The 15,675-nt window shown below is 52.3% G+C and overlaps 2 protein-coding genes across 2 annotated transcripts in view; one reads left to right on the top strand and one right to left on the bottom strand.

Moving 5' to 3' along the window:
• Positions 1 to 9,761, bottom strand: part of AKR1B1 (aldo-keto reductase family 1 member B) — a 28,682-nt gene extending 18,921 nt beyond the window's left edge. Inside the window, exons 1-2 of the mRNA XM_066590162.1 lie at positions 9,627 to 9,761; positions 325 to 492 (exon numbers count right to left, since the gene is read on the bottom strand). Of these exons, the coding sequence (XP_066446259.1) occupies positions 325 to 492; positions 9,627 to 9,698 (240 nt within the window). The 5' untranslated portion in view covers positions 9,699 to 9,761. The remainder of the gene's footprint in view (positions 1 to 324; positions 493 to 9,626) is intronic.
• Positions 9,762 to 11,273: 1,512 nt separating this feature from the next.
• The window catches only part of LOC136610951 (aldo-keto reductase family 1 member C1-like), a 38,900-nt gene continuing 34,498 nt past the window's right edge, over positions 11,274 to 15,675 (top strand). Inside the window, exon 1 of the mRNA XM_066590161.1 lies at positions 11,274 to 11,400. The gene's annotated coding sequence lies outside the window, so the exon portion shown is untranslated. The remainder of the gene's footprint in view (positions 11,401 to 15,675) is intronic.

Below are 15,675 nucleotides of genomic sequence, written 5' to 3'. Positions count from 1 at the left end.
CTAAATGGTGCCGAGCAGCCATGACTCGATCATGAGACAGTCGTTGGATCCATACATTGGGCTTCAATCTGTCGTGTCTGGCCAGTGTCTTCATACCATTGTGGTACACCTTTTGCACTGGTGCGGCATCCATAGCCCGGACAGGAAAACGCAGCAGGGAACTTTTGTTCCATCCATATCAGTTAGGCATCAATACGGCTGCGCCCGATACCACGAATTGTCCCACAGAATACTATAGGATCAGTTCTGCCTGAAGCGATTCACTACAACGCCGCAGGGAGAAAAGACAAAGAGCCGAACATACGAGAATCCGGCCTGTCTTACCTTGCTGGTGACGAACAGCTCCTCCCTCTTCAGCACGCCTTCCTGGATCTTCTGCTGAATGCCTTCCCCGACCTCATTCTCGTTCTGGTAGACCCAGGCGCAGTCCAGGTGCCTGTACCCGACATCCAAGGCTTTGCTCACAGCTGCTGCCACTTTTCCAGGCTCGGACTGCAGGAGGATAAAACAAGGAGATTGTCCATTACCCACGATGCATCGTGCTGGACGCCACATCCAAGCAGTGAACGGTCTAGGCTGGCATTTGTGAAGGTGGGAATCCTTTACAGTGATGGCAGTGATGGCCTATTGGGGCTCATACAGGTTTTCAAAGAAATTTCCATGACATTTCTACGACAAAATCTTGATTTTCAATGACGGTCGCGGAACTCGAAATACACGCAATCAAAGGTGTGGGGCTCCTTCACACTGGCGATCGGGATATCGCTGCGTGACAATAGCGGCAAAAACAAGGATTTTCCCGTGATTTTAGAGCTGCTTTTTTTTCGGAAAAACATGGCTACCACATGCGATTTTGCCGCAATTTTTTAGCACAAAAGTCAAAAGGACTTACAAATGATAAAAACGCATCGCACGAAAACTGCAGGTTCCTGCTTTCCGATACGATAAAAAGGAGGCTCCATAGGGAAACATAGGAGAAAAAAAAACAAAAAAACAATTTTTTCTCTTGCAACATTGCAAATGTGACGGAAACCATTAAAAATCATTGGTTTCATAATTCTGCGCCTTCACTCGCTCTTGCATCGCTCAAAAAATGTGCGTTTTTCTCGCAAGCGTGAAGGCGCCCTTATTGTTTCTTATATACAGTAATAATGAGACGCGCCGTCTCAGTGGCGCCATCTCCAGTTACATATATTTATAAATAATAAACCCCCACCCACGAGGGGCGGCTGAGAACAAAAGCTTCAATGCACTTCAAAAGCTGAAATATTGTGTGTATTTAAGAGTACTGAGATTCTTGTGCGTTTTTAGTTCTGTTTATCCCAAACCATCTCTTTATTCCGTTGGCCTCGAGTGCCAAAACACAAATCGGGATCCGAATGGAGTCAATGGTTTTGGACAAAACTAAAACACAAGAATCTCAGAAAAAAAATCTGAAGATTCCAGGTTTTTGCGCATGAAGCCTGCATATCCCAGCGATCTCCATCCGTGCGGAGCGGATCTCTGGAACTTCCACCAATCCTGAGAACGAAGGGGATGCAGTGCCACGGCCCCTGCACAGCGGCACTCCTTGCCACCCACAGGCTCAAGAAATTCAAACTTGCTGGATGCCTCGCAATCACCGGATTCCGGTAACTTGCAACGTAGCCGCATTCACTTCCATTAGTTTGCCATGCCACAGGGCTATACTGGGACTTCTAGCAGCGTTGTCTGTCATGTAGCTTGATACTTTCACCAGTGCTTAAAGGGGTTGTTCTACTTCTAGCTGTCTTGCTGCAGGAAAAAGACAGCTCCATACGTTGTCCAGTGGCCCCGTTTGGTAAAGCAGACTGAGTCCCACGCACTTCAAATTGCACCTAGCCTGCATTACAAACCCTGGCCACTACAAAACGTATGGAGCCATCTGCTTTCTGCAGCAAAAAAACCCACTAAGAGTGGGAAAACCCATTTAAAAAGACTTTCCCCATTAGAGAGATTTATTCCCAAAGTCTGATCACTGAGGTCTGACCGCTGGGGCCCCTGGCGATCCTAATATCCGTTCGTATGAATGGGGCAGCAGTCGCACGCGTGACCAGCACGCCATTCATTTCTATGGGACAGAGAGGGATCGACGTGCTTGGCAATCTCATAGAAGTGAATGGAGCAGTAGTCAGACATGAGCACTGCCACTCCATACAGATGGGGCATTCAGGGCATGAAGACGTCACATCACAGCGGGTCCCACTAGTCGGATGTTTACCTCAGATCCTGTGGATAGAAGAAAAATGACTTTTACACATTATCCTGCAGCGCTGTACATCACGGCGTCCCCATGGGGCTCACAGGCTTAATTCCTAATAGGATGATTTTAAAGTACGCAGCAGAAGGGGGGGGGGGGGGGGGGGCTGGCTGGCTGTGACTAGTGGGGGGGTTTGCTGGTCTAATGACTGGGAAATTAGGGAAATAGGTTCCTACGGGATGGGTCCCAGAGCTGGATCTGCGGGGAGCTCCTTGAATGACTTTTCTTCAGCACCAGGCAGACCTTTACACAACATCCCCGTCATTGTGTAATCTGGAGGATATTAAGCACCAGACATCAAAGGCCGTGACGCCATCAAGAGCCGAGATATCCTTCATCTGGACCACGGCACGTCTGAGCAGGTGATGCTTACTGCTTGGCATCTCCTTCACTACATCAAAGAACGCCTGACCTAGGGGCAACAAAACACTGCCTACAGCAAATTAAGGCAATTCTTTCCCCTCGTCTGGTGGGATAACATCTCCATGACCTAATACCAGAATAATCAACCCTTTTCGATCCAACGTCTTATGAGCTGGCGGGTATGTGGGTGGCAGAAAAATTGGATTGCGAAGGGTTAAGATCATGTGATCTCCTGTACTTTGAAGACTAATAAATCTCACATCGGACAAGGACTGATTTGCCATAAAATGAAGATAAAATGTTCCATAACGAATCAGCCATTAGTGTCAGGCATTTACCAATGCTTTACAGACACTTCTGCTGCCGCCCCGCCAACTATCTGGGGCAGGGCCGGCCTGCTAACTGAGCGAACTGCAAGCAGTCATTCGCTCCAACTTCCTTTAGGATGTCCATAAACCCTGCAAGACCTCCATGGGTTGCGCTAGGGGGTAGCTGGAAACAAGGCCAAATCCCGATGCTGCCCGGAAGATCTGAAGCACACACGGGCACCCAACCCAACCGCTCCGCTCCCTACACATTGAATAAGATTGTAGACTTGACAGCTGACACCTGCGATCAGTGTAGGCGGCTGTAATAGTGCCACCCCACAGCGGCACCCCAGTAGCACAGTGCCACCCCACAGCGGCGCCCCAGGAGCACAGTCACACCCCACAGCGGCCCACCAGTATCATAGTGACACCCCACAGCGGCGCCCCAGGAGCACAGTCACACCCCACAGCGGCCCACCAGTATCATAGTGACACCCCACAGCGGCGCCCCAGGAGCACAGTGACACCCCACAGCGGCCCACCAGTATCATAGTCACACCCCACAGCGGCCCACCAGTATCATAGTCACACCCCACAGCGGCCCACCAGTATCATAGTGACACCCCACAGCGGCGCCCCAGGAGCACAGTCACACCCCACAGCAGCCCCGTAGTATCATAGTGATATCCCACAGTGGGCCACCATTCCCCCCAGGCCCACATACTTACCACCTCCTCCTCCTCGTTGCTCCCGGGTGCACACTGACGCTAGTGTGCTGCCGGAAGCCTTCTTCCCTGCTCGCATGGAACCATGGAGGAGACGTCGGGGGAGGAGGATCCCAGCTGCACACTGACATCACAGTGTGGCCAGAATCAGTGCCGCTAGCAGCACTGCTGAGTGAATGCCGGCAGGGAAGCTGCGGCCTCTGCCGGTATTCACTAACGTGGTGAGCATGTATCAATGTATTTCAAAGAAAGAAAGGGGTCAGAAACGCTATCTTCCCTCCTTAGGGAGAGCAACTATACTATAAACTAAGTGAGGAGACTCAGATGGCCATGCACGCTCCTCTGGGTAATATGCAACATTGTAACAAGGCTTGTATACAAAGTCTGACTTTGGCTTGAAGGAATGTTGCCTTTCAATAGGTGGCGCTGTGGAGGATTTATTCCATCTCCCTTAATTACAAAGAAAGAAAGCTCGCAGCACTCCAGAATATGCACTTTAGTGCAGAGGTATTTCTTTTAATGCAGAGCTACCAAGGGGACCATGGACCTCCAGCCCCCGTGTCGTATCCAGAACAGCAAAAGTAGTAGCAGCATCAATTGGTGAAATTAAAACAGATCAACCTTTATTGCTTCATAATGTAAAAAACAGGCATGTATCAATGTCGCCCTCAGTATTACAGTCCCCAGAGGACTTCCATGCCTGTTTCTGGCGGTCAGCTATGTGGTCTACGCTCTCACTGACTTAACAGTCCACCCAATCGCCAACGAGGGGCCTGCCAGGGGCATTACCTGCAGCCAAACCCCTCGCTTCCGGTGGAGACAAGATACAACAGCACCATCTTCTGAAGACCTCCAGGACCACCATGAAGGCGTGCCTGTTAGCATAAAGCCCTTTTTACATGGCACGATCATCATGTAAATTGCTCATTAGATCAAGTGGTTTGCACAATAATTGTGTGGTGTGATCATTAATGATGGCTGGTCTGCCGCTGCATCGTTCAGCTTAAACCGGCCGTCGTCCATCTATGCTAGAAACTACAATAACGAGCCTCACACAACTATACGGACAGAAAAGTTTAAAAAAGTTAAGGTGGCAGAAAACTTACGTTTTTTTCCCCTCAAAGTATTGTAATACTTTAAAGTAGTACGGAAAAAATATAACTATATAAATGTGGTATTGTCGTAATCGTACTGACCCACTGAATAAAGTTGACATTTTTGCCCAAGTGAATGGAGGCGGAGCAGACTGAGGATAGTTCCCGCCCACCTCCATCCACAGTAAACAGGAGTTGTTAATAGAGTGACAGTCGCTTGGTTTTTAGTTCCGCTGCAAGTGAGCGATCGGTCCTTCGGTGGCCTCTCGGCGTATGTGAGGCCAATGCCTAAATCCGGGGCTTCCTGCAACAAGTCAGGCGATAATCACCCCGTGTAAAGGGGCTTGTACACGACCAGTAACTGCAGCAGAGTGCGGTGAACACCAGGAACCTGCTTCTCATATACAAAACAGCGCTAAACCGTTGCATTGATTGGCCAATTCCTAAATCCCGCCTTCACAACATGCTGGCTGTTGATCGGTTCACCCAGCACTGCATTGATTGGCTAAGCAGCGCTGGATGAACCAATCGGAGCCACCACTTACTGAAGGCAGGACTTATGAATCCCGTAACCAGGAAGTGATCACCTGTGCAGCAGGAAGATCCGGACCAAGAATTTTAGGCAAGTACTCCTTTTTGCGTTTTTTTTTTTATTGCAGCTTTGGCTTAGTTTTGGGGTTGGGCTTATTTTCTAATGATAAAGTCGTATTGCATGAAAACCGTGATTTTGTGCGCTGCGACAAAGACGAAGGCTGCATAACGAAACATGGGATGCAAAAATATATATAATATACAATATCGAGCATGCCAGGATTTGTTTTCAACGCAATATATTCTAAGTGCGAATTAAGTGACCCCCCCTATGTAATGTACCTAGTCTAATTCTCTAGCTTCCCGATGTCGTGCAAACGTGAAATTTGGCAGGACCATTCTTTAAGTCATAAATAGAAAAAAGTTAAGGTGTCACAACTTGATCATTGAATGCCAAGTGTAAAAGTAAGTGACCCCCGATGTATTGTAAGTAATAACACACATCTGTACTGCACAAACATGAAATTTGCTATGAACATTCTTTATGTCCTAAATAGTAAAGGGGGGAGGGGGGCGGGGCCCTCCGCCTCCCCATCTATGCGCACGCGCCGCGGGGCCCTCCGCCTCCCCATCTATGCGCACGCGCCGCGGGGGCCTCCCCATCTATGCGCACGCGCCGCGGGGGCCTCCCCATCTATGCGCACGCGCCGCGGGGGCCTCCCCATCTATGCGCACGCGCCGCGGGGGCCTCCCCATCTATGCGCACGCGCCGCGGGGGCCTCCCCATCTATGCGCACGCGCCGCGGGGGCCTCCCCATCTATGCGCACGCGCCGCGGGGGCCTCCCCATCTATGCGCACGCGCCGCGGGGGCCTCCCCATCTATGCGCACGCGCCGCGGGGGCCTCCCCATCTATGCGCACGCGCCGCGGGGGCCTCCCCATCTATGCGCACGCGCCGCGGGGGCCTCCCCATCTATGCGCACGCGCCGCGGGGGCCTCCCCATCTATGCGCACGCGCCGCGGGGGCCTCCCCATCTATGCGCACGCGCCGCGGGGGCCTCCCCATCTATGCGCACGCACCGCGGGGCCTCTATGGAGACCAGGGGAGCAGTGTTATCTGTGCTGTAGGTTTCTCATACTTCCCACTCCTGTATGAAGCTTCATGAGTAGTTTAGCCATGACCTGCGGGTTAAGGTCACAAATCACTCGGTGCAATTTTAAGAGCTTTGGCACAACTGGTTATAGGGGAGACTCCCACAAGGACGGAGGTCCCCAAAGTCGTCAAAGTATACAAGCGTTATAAAAAAAAAAAAAAAAATGTCCTGACTCTTGTTGACCATTACTAATTGTGGTCCTTTATGGACAGTGCCAAGAAATACAACGACCCTCTTTGTTCTGGTCAGAGGGAGAAATGAAGAGGTCGGACGCCCACTGATCATACACTCGGGGGGCCATCGACGATGAGACAGAACTCACACCACGTGACTTAGTGTTGGACCTGGGCTGAAGGTGGAGGTTCAGATACTGCAGGTCCATGTAAGGATGCTAACTCTTTGGACAACCCCTTTAAGTGTCAGGCAATCCCCCCCCCCCACATTACTGCCCCGAGATACCCCATTCACCACAATGGCACTGTATGGTGTATTCCTCCCGGTGCCGCCTCCACCCGATGTTATCCGCGCGCCCGCAGATCATTTATGCGCCGTCTCTGCCCCATTAATAGTGGCTGTACACCTGCCAGCTTCAGTCACCGCAGCCGGCGATGGATTTGTATAGCGGTTTCTGCACAATCCCCTTATTATCTCGGAGTCTGAATGTTAATCTTATTATAATGGGTCTGAATGTTCTCACCACTGATTTCCTTCTTTCCAAAAGTTGTACTGACGAGTCAATTGCCCCAGTGAGGGATTAGATTGCCAGCTCTTGGGGTTAGGGACTGATGGGTATTCAAAGAGCAATATGTTGGGGGTGTATAATCAGCAGGACCCCCTTATTGGTGTCAGCAGCCCCGGAGTCTATATATTAGACTGTCAGGACATGCTGGGAGTTGTAGTTTTGCAGTGGCTGGAGCTCCGTTATATGGGAGATACTAGTATAATGGCCGGGCAGTTCTGGCTGGGCCTACTCTTCAGCTGTGAAGCTCCCCATCTAATGGTCGTATGTAGACAGATGATATACTACCCATGCCAATGACCACTGACCAGCACTGTCCACCAGCGCTCAGTCCCCTCCATGCAGGCAAGTGACGCCGCCCCCCCCCCCCCCCCCTGTACGGCTGCCAGTGATTGGCTGCATCCGAGACGTGTAGCCAACCGCCAGCTGATTGGTGGTCACCTTAAATGGACCATAACATTGTACCTGAATGGGCTGAGCTGTAGCACCAGTTGCCCACGAATAGGGATAGCGCCATTTCTGAGGTTCCCCCCAGCGGCGTTCTTTCCGTACTGCTGCTTTATAGGCGCTGGATCGGGCAGATTACCTTTGTGTCCGACATTATACCGGCCCCCAACACGTGTGTCAGCGAGCCCTAATCTGATCCCTCTAAATGGTTTCTCCCCAAATTAAAGCTCCCCTTGGGTTTTATGATCAGTTCTGCCCCGTGTTGGAGGGGATTACATCAGCGGAGCTACTCTACTCCGTTCATTCCATCATACGTAAATACAGAATAGATGATTTAAACGCAGAGTCCTGGGCGCTCCGGGCAGCGACCACGTCTCACGGCGGCGCCAGTAAGTGCCGCAGTCTGGGCGGTGACCACGTCTCACGGCGGCGCCAGTAAGTGCCGCAGTCTGGGCGGTGACCACGTCTCACGGCGGCGCCAGTAAGTGCCGCAGTCTGGGCGGTGACCACGTCTCACGGCGGCGCCAGTAAGTGCCGCAGTCTGGGCGGTGACCACGTCTCACGGCGGCGCCAGTAAGTGCCGCAGTCTGGGCGGTGACCACGTCTCACGGCGGCGCCAGTAAGTGCCGCAGTCTGGGCGGTGACCACGTCTCACGGCGGCGCCAGTAAGTGCCGCAGTCTGGGCGGTGACCACGTCTCACGGCGGCGCCAGTAAGTGCCGCGCTTTGGGCATATGGGCTCAGAGACGGCTTGGATGGCGGTGCAGATGCTGGGTGTTTCCCTGGAAGGGACTCTCTGCCAATGGCGGCGCTCCGTAGATGTGCGGCCCGTTGTGGACTTTGCCCTCGTGGTCATCTTAGTTGCCTCCTATGATTCCTTATTACGTTGTGGTCCCCCCCCCCAGATGTACCGGCGAGATCTGAGGCGGGTGCAGATACCGCAGAATCATACTGTCCGGGGCGAGCGGCTGGTAGTGTCTTCACGGCTGCCCTCCGTCCCACCAGGTCCATTCCAGGCAGCGTCCATCATTCTCTAGCTCCACTACATACAGCTCTGTGATTGGCCAGTGCTGACCAGTAATCACTACTGGCCAATCACAGAGCTGCACACTGCAGCAGTCGTCTACCACCAGTGAACTACGGGGTGAACGTCTTAGAAGGGTATTCCCATCCCGGCCAGTAACCATGGAAACAGCGGGGTCCTCAGCACAGCGCCACTTCTACAAGTAAAGGGGTCATAACAGGATTTCATCCCCAATCAGAGGGTCATCAGGGGGCGGAAACAGAACCGGGATTAGTGGGGTCCAACCGCCGCGCCCCCCGATCACAAGGGGGGGGGGTCCCTGAATGAAGTGGGGGCCCCACCTGTGCGCTACACATGTAAGCAGACTGCGGACGTCCGTACACCGCTATCGCCCGGGGCCCGATGGAGACGGATGAAGCGGCGGCGCCATCAGCCACCGTCCATGGAGAAAGCTGCGCGCGTCCAGATCCGTCCGGGCACAGAAGTGAGCGGGGGTCTCACACGGGCGTGCCATTCCCTAGATGGCCTCGGGGGGCGCTGCTCAGGATCCTGACCGGGGTGCGGGGTTTTCCAGGAGTCGCCTACCATTTGTCTCCTTTAAAAGTGCAGATAAGTTGGCGGACCCCAGAAAAAACATCAGAACCCCTTCCTGGGGCCCCAGGAGATCAATGGGGCCAATGGCATCAGAGTGCCCCTTAGTAAGTGGGGGAGCGACAGGGGGCGCCGCGCCACACAACACCATTATAGACGGCGGTCACTTCACTGGCGCCACGGGAGACATTTAGATGGAGTTCCCCTTTAAGTGGCAAGTAACGACCAGCTGCCCATTCAGTCACCAGCAGGGCGGCGACAACGAGGCGAAACACTGCGCACAGTGCCAACAGAAGTGCCACACAAGTAACTGAGGCCGGGCACACCACAAGGGGTTAAGCAGGGGGAGCCGAGTCACGGCGGCTCCTCTCACCTTCCACGTCCCCAGGCCGAGGACGGGCATCCTGGCCCCGGTGTTCAGCTCCACACACTCCGGTCCCTTCATCACGGCCGCCGCTCTCTGACTGACGGGGGAACAGCTGCGCTCTGACAGACACTGCTCCCAAGACGCGCGCTGATTGGCCGCCTGCCGCGTGTCCGCTCAGCTGATTGGTGGAAAGTGAAGCGCGGGCTGAGGCTGAGCTCGTGCGGGCGGGAACTGACGGTCACCATGGCGTTAACCCCTCCGGTGCAGATGTGGAGCGGAAGAGCGGCTTCTATAAGCGAGAGGTGGATAATAGCGACCGCAGGCCGGGAGCTGGAGGGGTCAGGAGCTCCGTGTATGGGGGCAGGCCGGGAGCTGGAGGGGTCAGGAGCCCCGTGTATGGGGGCAGGCCGGGAGCTGGAGGGGTCAGGAGCCCCGTGTATGGGGGCAGGCCGGGAGCTGGAGGGGTCAGGAGCCCCGTGTATGGGGGCAGCCCAGGCTGTATGTGCTGCGTTATCTGCAGACCTCCCTATAGAGGGGCAACGTGTTAGGACAGGCCACGCCCGTCGCATCCCATAATAGTGGCCCCAGTAGTAATAGTGACCCCATTAATAATAGTGACCCCCAATAGTGGTCCCAGTGGTAATAGTGACCCCCAATAGTGGTCCCAGTGGTAATAGTGACCCCCAATAGTGACCCCATTAATAATAGTGACCCCCAATTGTGGTCTCGGTAGTAATAGTGACCCCCAATAGTGGTCCCAGTGGTAATAGTGACCCCCAATAGTGGTCCCAGTGGTAATAGTGACCCCAGTAGTAATAGTGACCCCAATAGTGGTCCCAGTGGTAATAGTGACCCCCAATAGTGACCCCAGTAGTAATAGTGACCCCAATAGTGGTCCCAGTGGTAATAGTGACCCCCAATAGTGACCCCAGTAGTAATAGTGACCCCAATAGTGGTCCCAGTGGTAATAGTGACCCCCAATAGTGGTCCCAGTAGTAATAGTGACCCCCAATGTGACCCCAGTAGTAATAGTCACCCCAGTAGTAATAGTCACCCCAGTAGTAATAGTGACCCCCAATTGTGGTCCCAGTAGTAATAGTGACCCCAATAGTGGTCCCAGTGGTAATAGTGACCCCCAATAGTGGCCCCAGTAGTAATAGTGACCCCAATAGTGGTCCCAGTGGTAATAGTGACCCCCAATAGTGGCCCCAGTAGTAATAGTGACCCCAATAGTGGTCCCAGTGGTAATAGTGACCCCAGTAGTAATAGTGACCCCCAATAGTGACCCCAGTAGTATTAGTGACCCCCAATTGTGGTCCCAGTGGTAATAGTGACCCCCAATAGTGGCCCCAGTAGTAATAGTGACCCCAATAGTGGTCCCAGTGGTAATAGTGACCCCAATAGTGGCCCCAGTGGTAATAGTGACCCCAGTAGTAATAGTGACCCCCAATAGTGACCCCAGTAGTATTAGTGACCCCCAATTGTGGTCCCAGTGGTAATAGTGACCCCCAATAGTGGTCCCAGTGGTAATAGTGACCCCCAATAGTGGTCCCAGTGGTAATAGTGACCCCCAATAGTGTTCCCAGTAGTAATAGTGACCCCATTAATAATAGTGACCCCCTAATAGCTGTTTACGGCTCCATTGTGCTCTAGGTGGACTCCAAGAAAACCTGGAAACGGAGAAAACTGCTTGCAGCCAGGCAGAAAAGCACACAAAGGACTTGGAAGATATACTGGACTTCAAGGAAGCACTCCGTGAGCAAGTGGGGACCCGCTACAGGTGAGCTTGGATGGGGAAGCTGAAGTATAGGAAACCCAGATCCAGAAGCTGACTGAGCAGTAGAGCAAACTGAAAAGGTGGAAGAAACCTTGAAAAGGACAAACAGTCATGGGAAAGCGAGTGTACTGGGCTGACCCAGGAGGTGAAGGGGCTGCTGGAAGACAAGCATGACTCTGAAGGTAAGAGAAATGCAATAGAGAAGCAGCTTCAAGAGCTGCAAGTAAAAATCACTGAAGATGACAGAGTCCAGGCAGAGCTGTCTGAGAAGGTGAGCAGACTGCAGGTAGAGCTGGAAGCTCAGAGTGAAGAGGCTCAGAAGCTGCTGCAAGAAGAGACGCAGCAGAGGCTTGGCCTTAGTGCACACCTGAAGACAGTGCAAGATTGAGAAAGGTGAGTTCCTCAAGCAGTTAGAGGAAGATGCAGAAACTAAGAGAAACCAGTCAGAGCAGATTGTAACACTTCAGGCTCAGGTGTCATATATGGAAAAGAAAATGGAGAAGAATAATGCATGCTGAAGAGCAGAAGGGAGAATTAGAAGAGAATGAGAAGCTACAAATCAACGGTATTAAGGAAAGGCAGCCACTTATGATAAACTTGAGAAATAGAAGATGTTCTTGTGGAGCTTGGCCACCAACGTCCGAGTGTGTCCAAACTGGAGAAGAAACAGAAGATGTGTGAACAGGGGCTTACTGAAGAGAAAATCAGGTCTGTGAGGTATGCCACTGAACATGAGCGTCCTGAAGGTCTTAAATAGGAAAAGTAATGAGGCCACAACTCGAAAATTCAAGGTTAAGCGCAAAAGTATTGGCACCCCTGTGTAATGTACCTAATCTAATTCTCCTACTTCCCGATGTCGTACAAACATGAAATTTGGCACGACCATTCTTTAGGTCCTAAATAGGAAAAGTAAAGGGGTCACAACTCGATTATTCAATGTTAAGTGCAAAAGTATTGGTACTCCTGTGTAATGTGCCGCATATACTCGACTATTAGCCGACCCGAGTATAAGCCGAGTCAATAAGTTTTACCACAAGAAACTGGTAAAACGTATTGACTGGAGTATATCCCCATCCTCGCCTCCCAGCTGTGATTGGCGCCTCTAAAGAAACCTTGAGTTCACAAAACTTTCCGTGCAAACAACACGTAAAGACCTGTACCAAATTAACTTGGGCGAGGCCGGGTATATCCGCTAGTAGGTCAATAAATGACTTGAAAGCGCTGCGAAATAAGTTGGTGCCATACAAAATAACAAAATTTAGAGATCCCCGAGTTTGGAGTTTTCACCTGGGAGGGGCAGAAGCTTTCAGAATAATCAGATACACTCAGGCATATGGCAGAATGGTTGTAGCATCTGAATAAAGTGGATGTGCTAAATGGAATCTAATTACTGTCTCCAGATTGACGATAAAGGGACATTACTGAAGAAATAACAGGATGCAAAAGGGATCCAGACCCGGAATGGAGGGAATCCGAAGGATTTGTTTGGGCAAGGGGGGTGGGGGTGGGGGGGTTTGAAGTATAGACTCTCAGCCCAAAATGATGGTGCTCTGTAAGCAAGTATCAAAGGGGGAATGTGGTAGTTAGGCCTGGGAAGGAAATGGTTAATTGTTGATGTAAAGGGTTAACCAAGACCAGTACTACTCACACCTGATCCAGGAAAGGGTTTCTCTAGAGGGTCTGTCCCTCCTTCAGTAGCGTCATGTACACATTTGGGAGATATGCTGTATAGTGTCGGCTGCAGGATGATGGAATTAGGTGATGGAATTAGGCTTCTGCCATTCTGGTTTATAAATGTATGTTTGTGTCTTAGAAGGTGGAGGGAGCGGACGGCCTGAATATGGGAAGTGGGTGGAACAGAAGGCTGAGATAACATGGGAACCAATCAGAAGGTGTCAGATTTACAGGAGAAAGTGAAAGTAAGTTTGGCTACTTGAGGCGCCTTCTTTGTTCCGGGCACTCGGTTTCGGAATGAGTTATTACTGGGTGCCTGCCCGCATAATAAACACCTCATTACTGAAAAAAACACCCACCCTGTATATAACGCGTAGGGTCGGCTGTCCCCTCATTACCTGATAAGCTATATATTCCTGTAACATGCTCATAAATAGACGGGGAACAACAATATGGGGGGGGGGGGAGGCACCATACGGCGTCACATCATACACTCGTTTGTCACATAGTCACAGTATACAATGCACTAAATACGGGGTCCATCAGATAATAGAGCGGGGCTGTCATACTCCTTCTCATCAGCCTGACACGGGGGTAATTGGTTGTGCAAAATATGCTTTGATTTGCGCACCAAAAGTCCCCGTAGAGGTCAACTGGGGGGGGGGGGGGTGCAAAACGCAAGGAGATGTGTAATGCGCTGCGTAATTCTGCTGGAAACGAACACATCTGCAACGAATTCGGCATTTCAGTCGGTATCTTTGTTTGCCGCATATTTTTTTATCACACAATGCGATCACGTGTGACGATATGCGGTATGACTTACTGATATGCGGATTATGCACCGCAGTGTCCATTAGAGAGAATGGGGGGGCAAATACACAGTATATACGCAGGGGGCCTGCATGTTCATTGCCTATTTGCGCAGCTCTTCAATGAGCCTGGCTGAAGTATATTTTGGGTACACAAATACACAGTGTACTTACACATGACTGCAAATGGAGGTGAGGGTGGGTGTCAAGGGCCGTACAAACGCCTGGAAATGGTTCCAACGAACACAGGGGTGTAACGATGGCACCACCTGTCTCTGGATGGGGGGCAACGTAACAGAGATTCTGCCTGTCAGATGATCAGATGCTCCTCTCTACTGGTGGTCTGTAGGGGGCGTCCTGAGCCCGGTCACCTTGTGTGCCCTCATACATCCTCTGCTCCCAACACCCGCTAACAGTCTGGTCAGACGCTTCTCTCTACTGGTGGTCTGTAGGGGGATCCTGAGCCCGGTCAGCTTGTGTGCCCCCATCCACTGGTCCCAACACCCCCTAACAGTCTGGTCAGACGCTCATCTCTACTGGTGGTCTGTAGAGGGCGTCCTGAGCCCGGTCACCTTGTGTGCCCCCATCCACTGGTCCCACCACCACCTAATAGTCTGGTCAGACGCTCCTCTCTACTGGTGGTTTGAAGGAGATCCTGAGCCCGATCACTTTCTGTGCACTCACACATCCACTGGTCCCAACATCCCCTAACAGTCTGGTCAGGTGCTCCTCTCTACTGGTGGTCTGTAGGGGGCATCCTGAGCCCGGTCACCTTGTATGCCCTCACACATCCACTGCTCCCAACACCCCCTAACAGTCTGGTCAGACGCTCCTCTCTACTGGTGGTCTGTAGGGGGCGTCCTGAGCCCAGTCACCTTGTGTGTCCCCATTCACTGGTCCCAACACCTCCTAACAGGTCAGACGCTCCACTCTACTGGTGGTCTGTAGGGGGCGTCCTGAGCCTGGTCACCTTGTGTGCCCCCATCTACTGGTCCCAACAACACCTAATAGTCTGGTCAGACGCTCCTCTCTACTGGTGTTCTGTAGGGGGCGTCCTGAGCCCGGTCACCTTGTGTGCCCCCATCCACTGGTCCCAACAACACCTAATAGTCTGGTCAGACGCTCCTCTCTACTGGTGGTCTGTAGGGGGCATCCTGAGCCCGGTCACCTTGTATGCCCTCACACATCCACTGCTCCCAACACCCTCTAACACTGGTCAGATGCTCCTCTATACTGGTGGTCTGTCGGGGGTCCTGAGCCCAGTCACCTTGTGTGCCCCCATCTACTGGTCCCAACAACACCTAATAGTCTGGTCAGACGCTCCTCTCTACTGGTGTTCTGTAGGGGGCGTCCTGAGCCCGGTCACCTTGTGTGCCCCCATCCACTGGTCCCAACACCACCTAATAATCTGGTCAGACGCTCCTCTCTACTGGTGGTTTGTAGGGGGTCCTGAGCCCGGTCACCTTGTGTGCCCCCATCCACTGGCCCCAACACCTCCCAACAGTCTGGTCAGACGCTCCTCTCTACTGGTGGTCTGTAGGGGGCGTCCTGAGCCTGGTCACCTTGTGTGCCCTCATCCACTGGTCCCAACACCTCCTAACAGTCTGGTCAGATGCTCCTCTCTACTAGTGGTCTGTAGGGGTCATCCTGAGCCTGGTCACCTTGTGTGCCCTCATCCACTGGTCCCAACACCTCCTAACAGTCTGGTCAGACGCTTCTCTCTACTGGTGGTCTGTAGGGGGATCCTGAGCCCGGTCAGCTTGTGTGCCCCCATCCACTGGTCCCAACACCCCCT

The sequence above is a fragment of the Eleutherodactylus coqui genome, chromosome 2, assembly GCF_035609145.1.
Source record: "Eleutherodactylus coqui strain aEleCoq1 chromosome 2, aEleCoq1.hap1, whole genome shotgun sequence".
In the NCBI taxonomy this organism is placed as follows: Eukaryota; Metazoa; Chordata; class Amphibia; order Anura; family Eleutherodactylidae; genus Eleutherodactylus; species Eleutherodactylus coqui.
The sequence above is the reverse complement of the archived record's forward strand: the minus strand, read 5'-3'. Positions and strand labels throughout refer to the sequence as shown.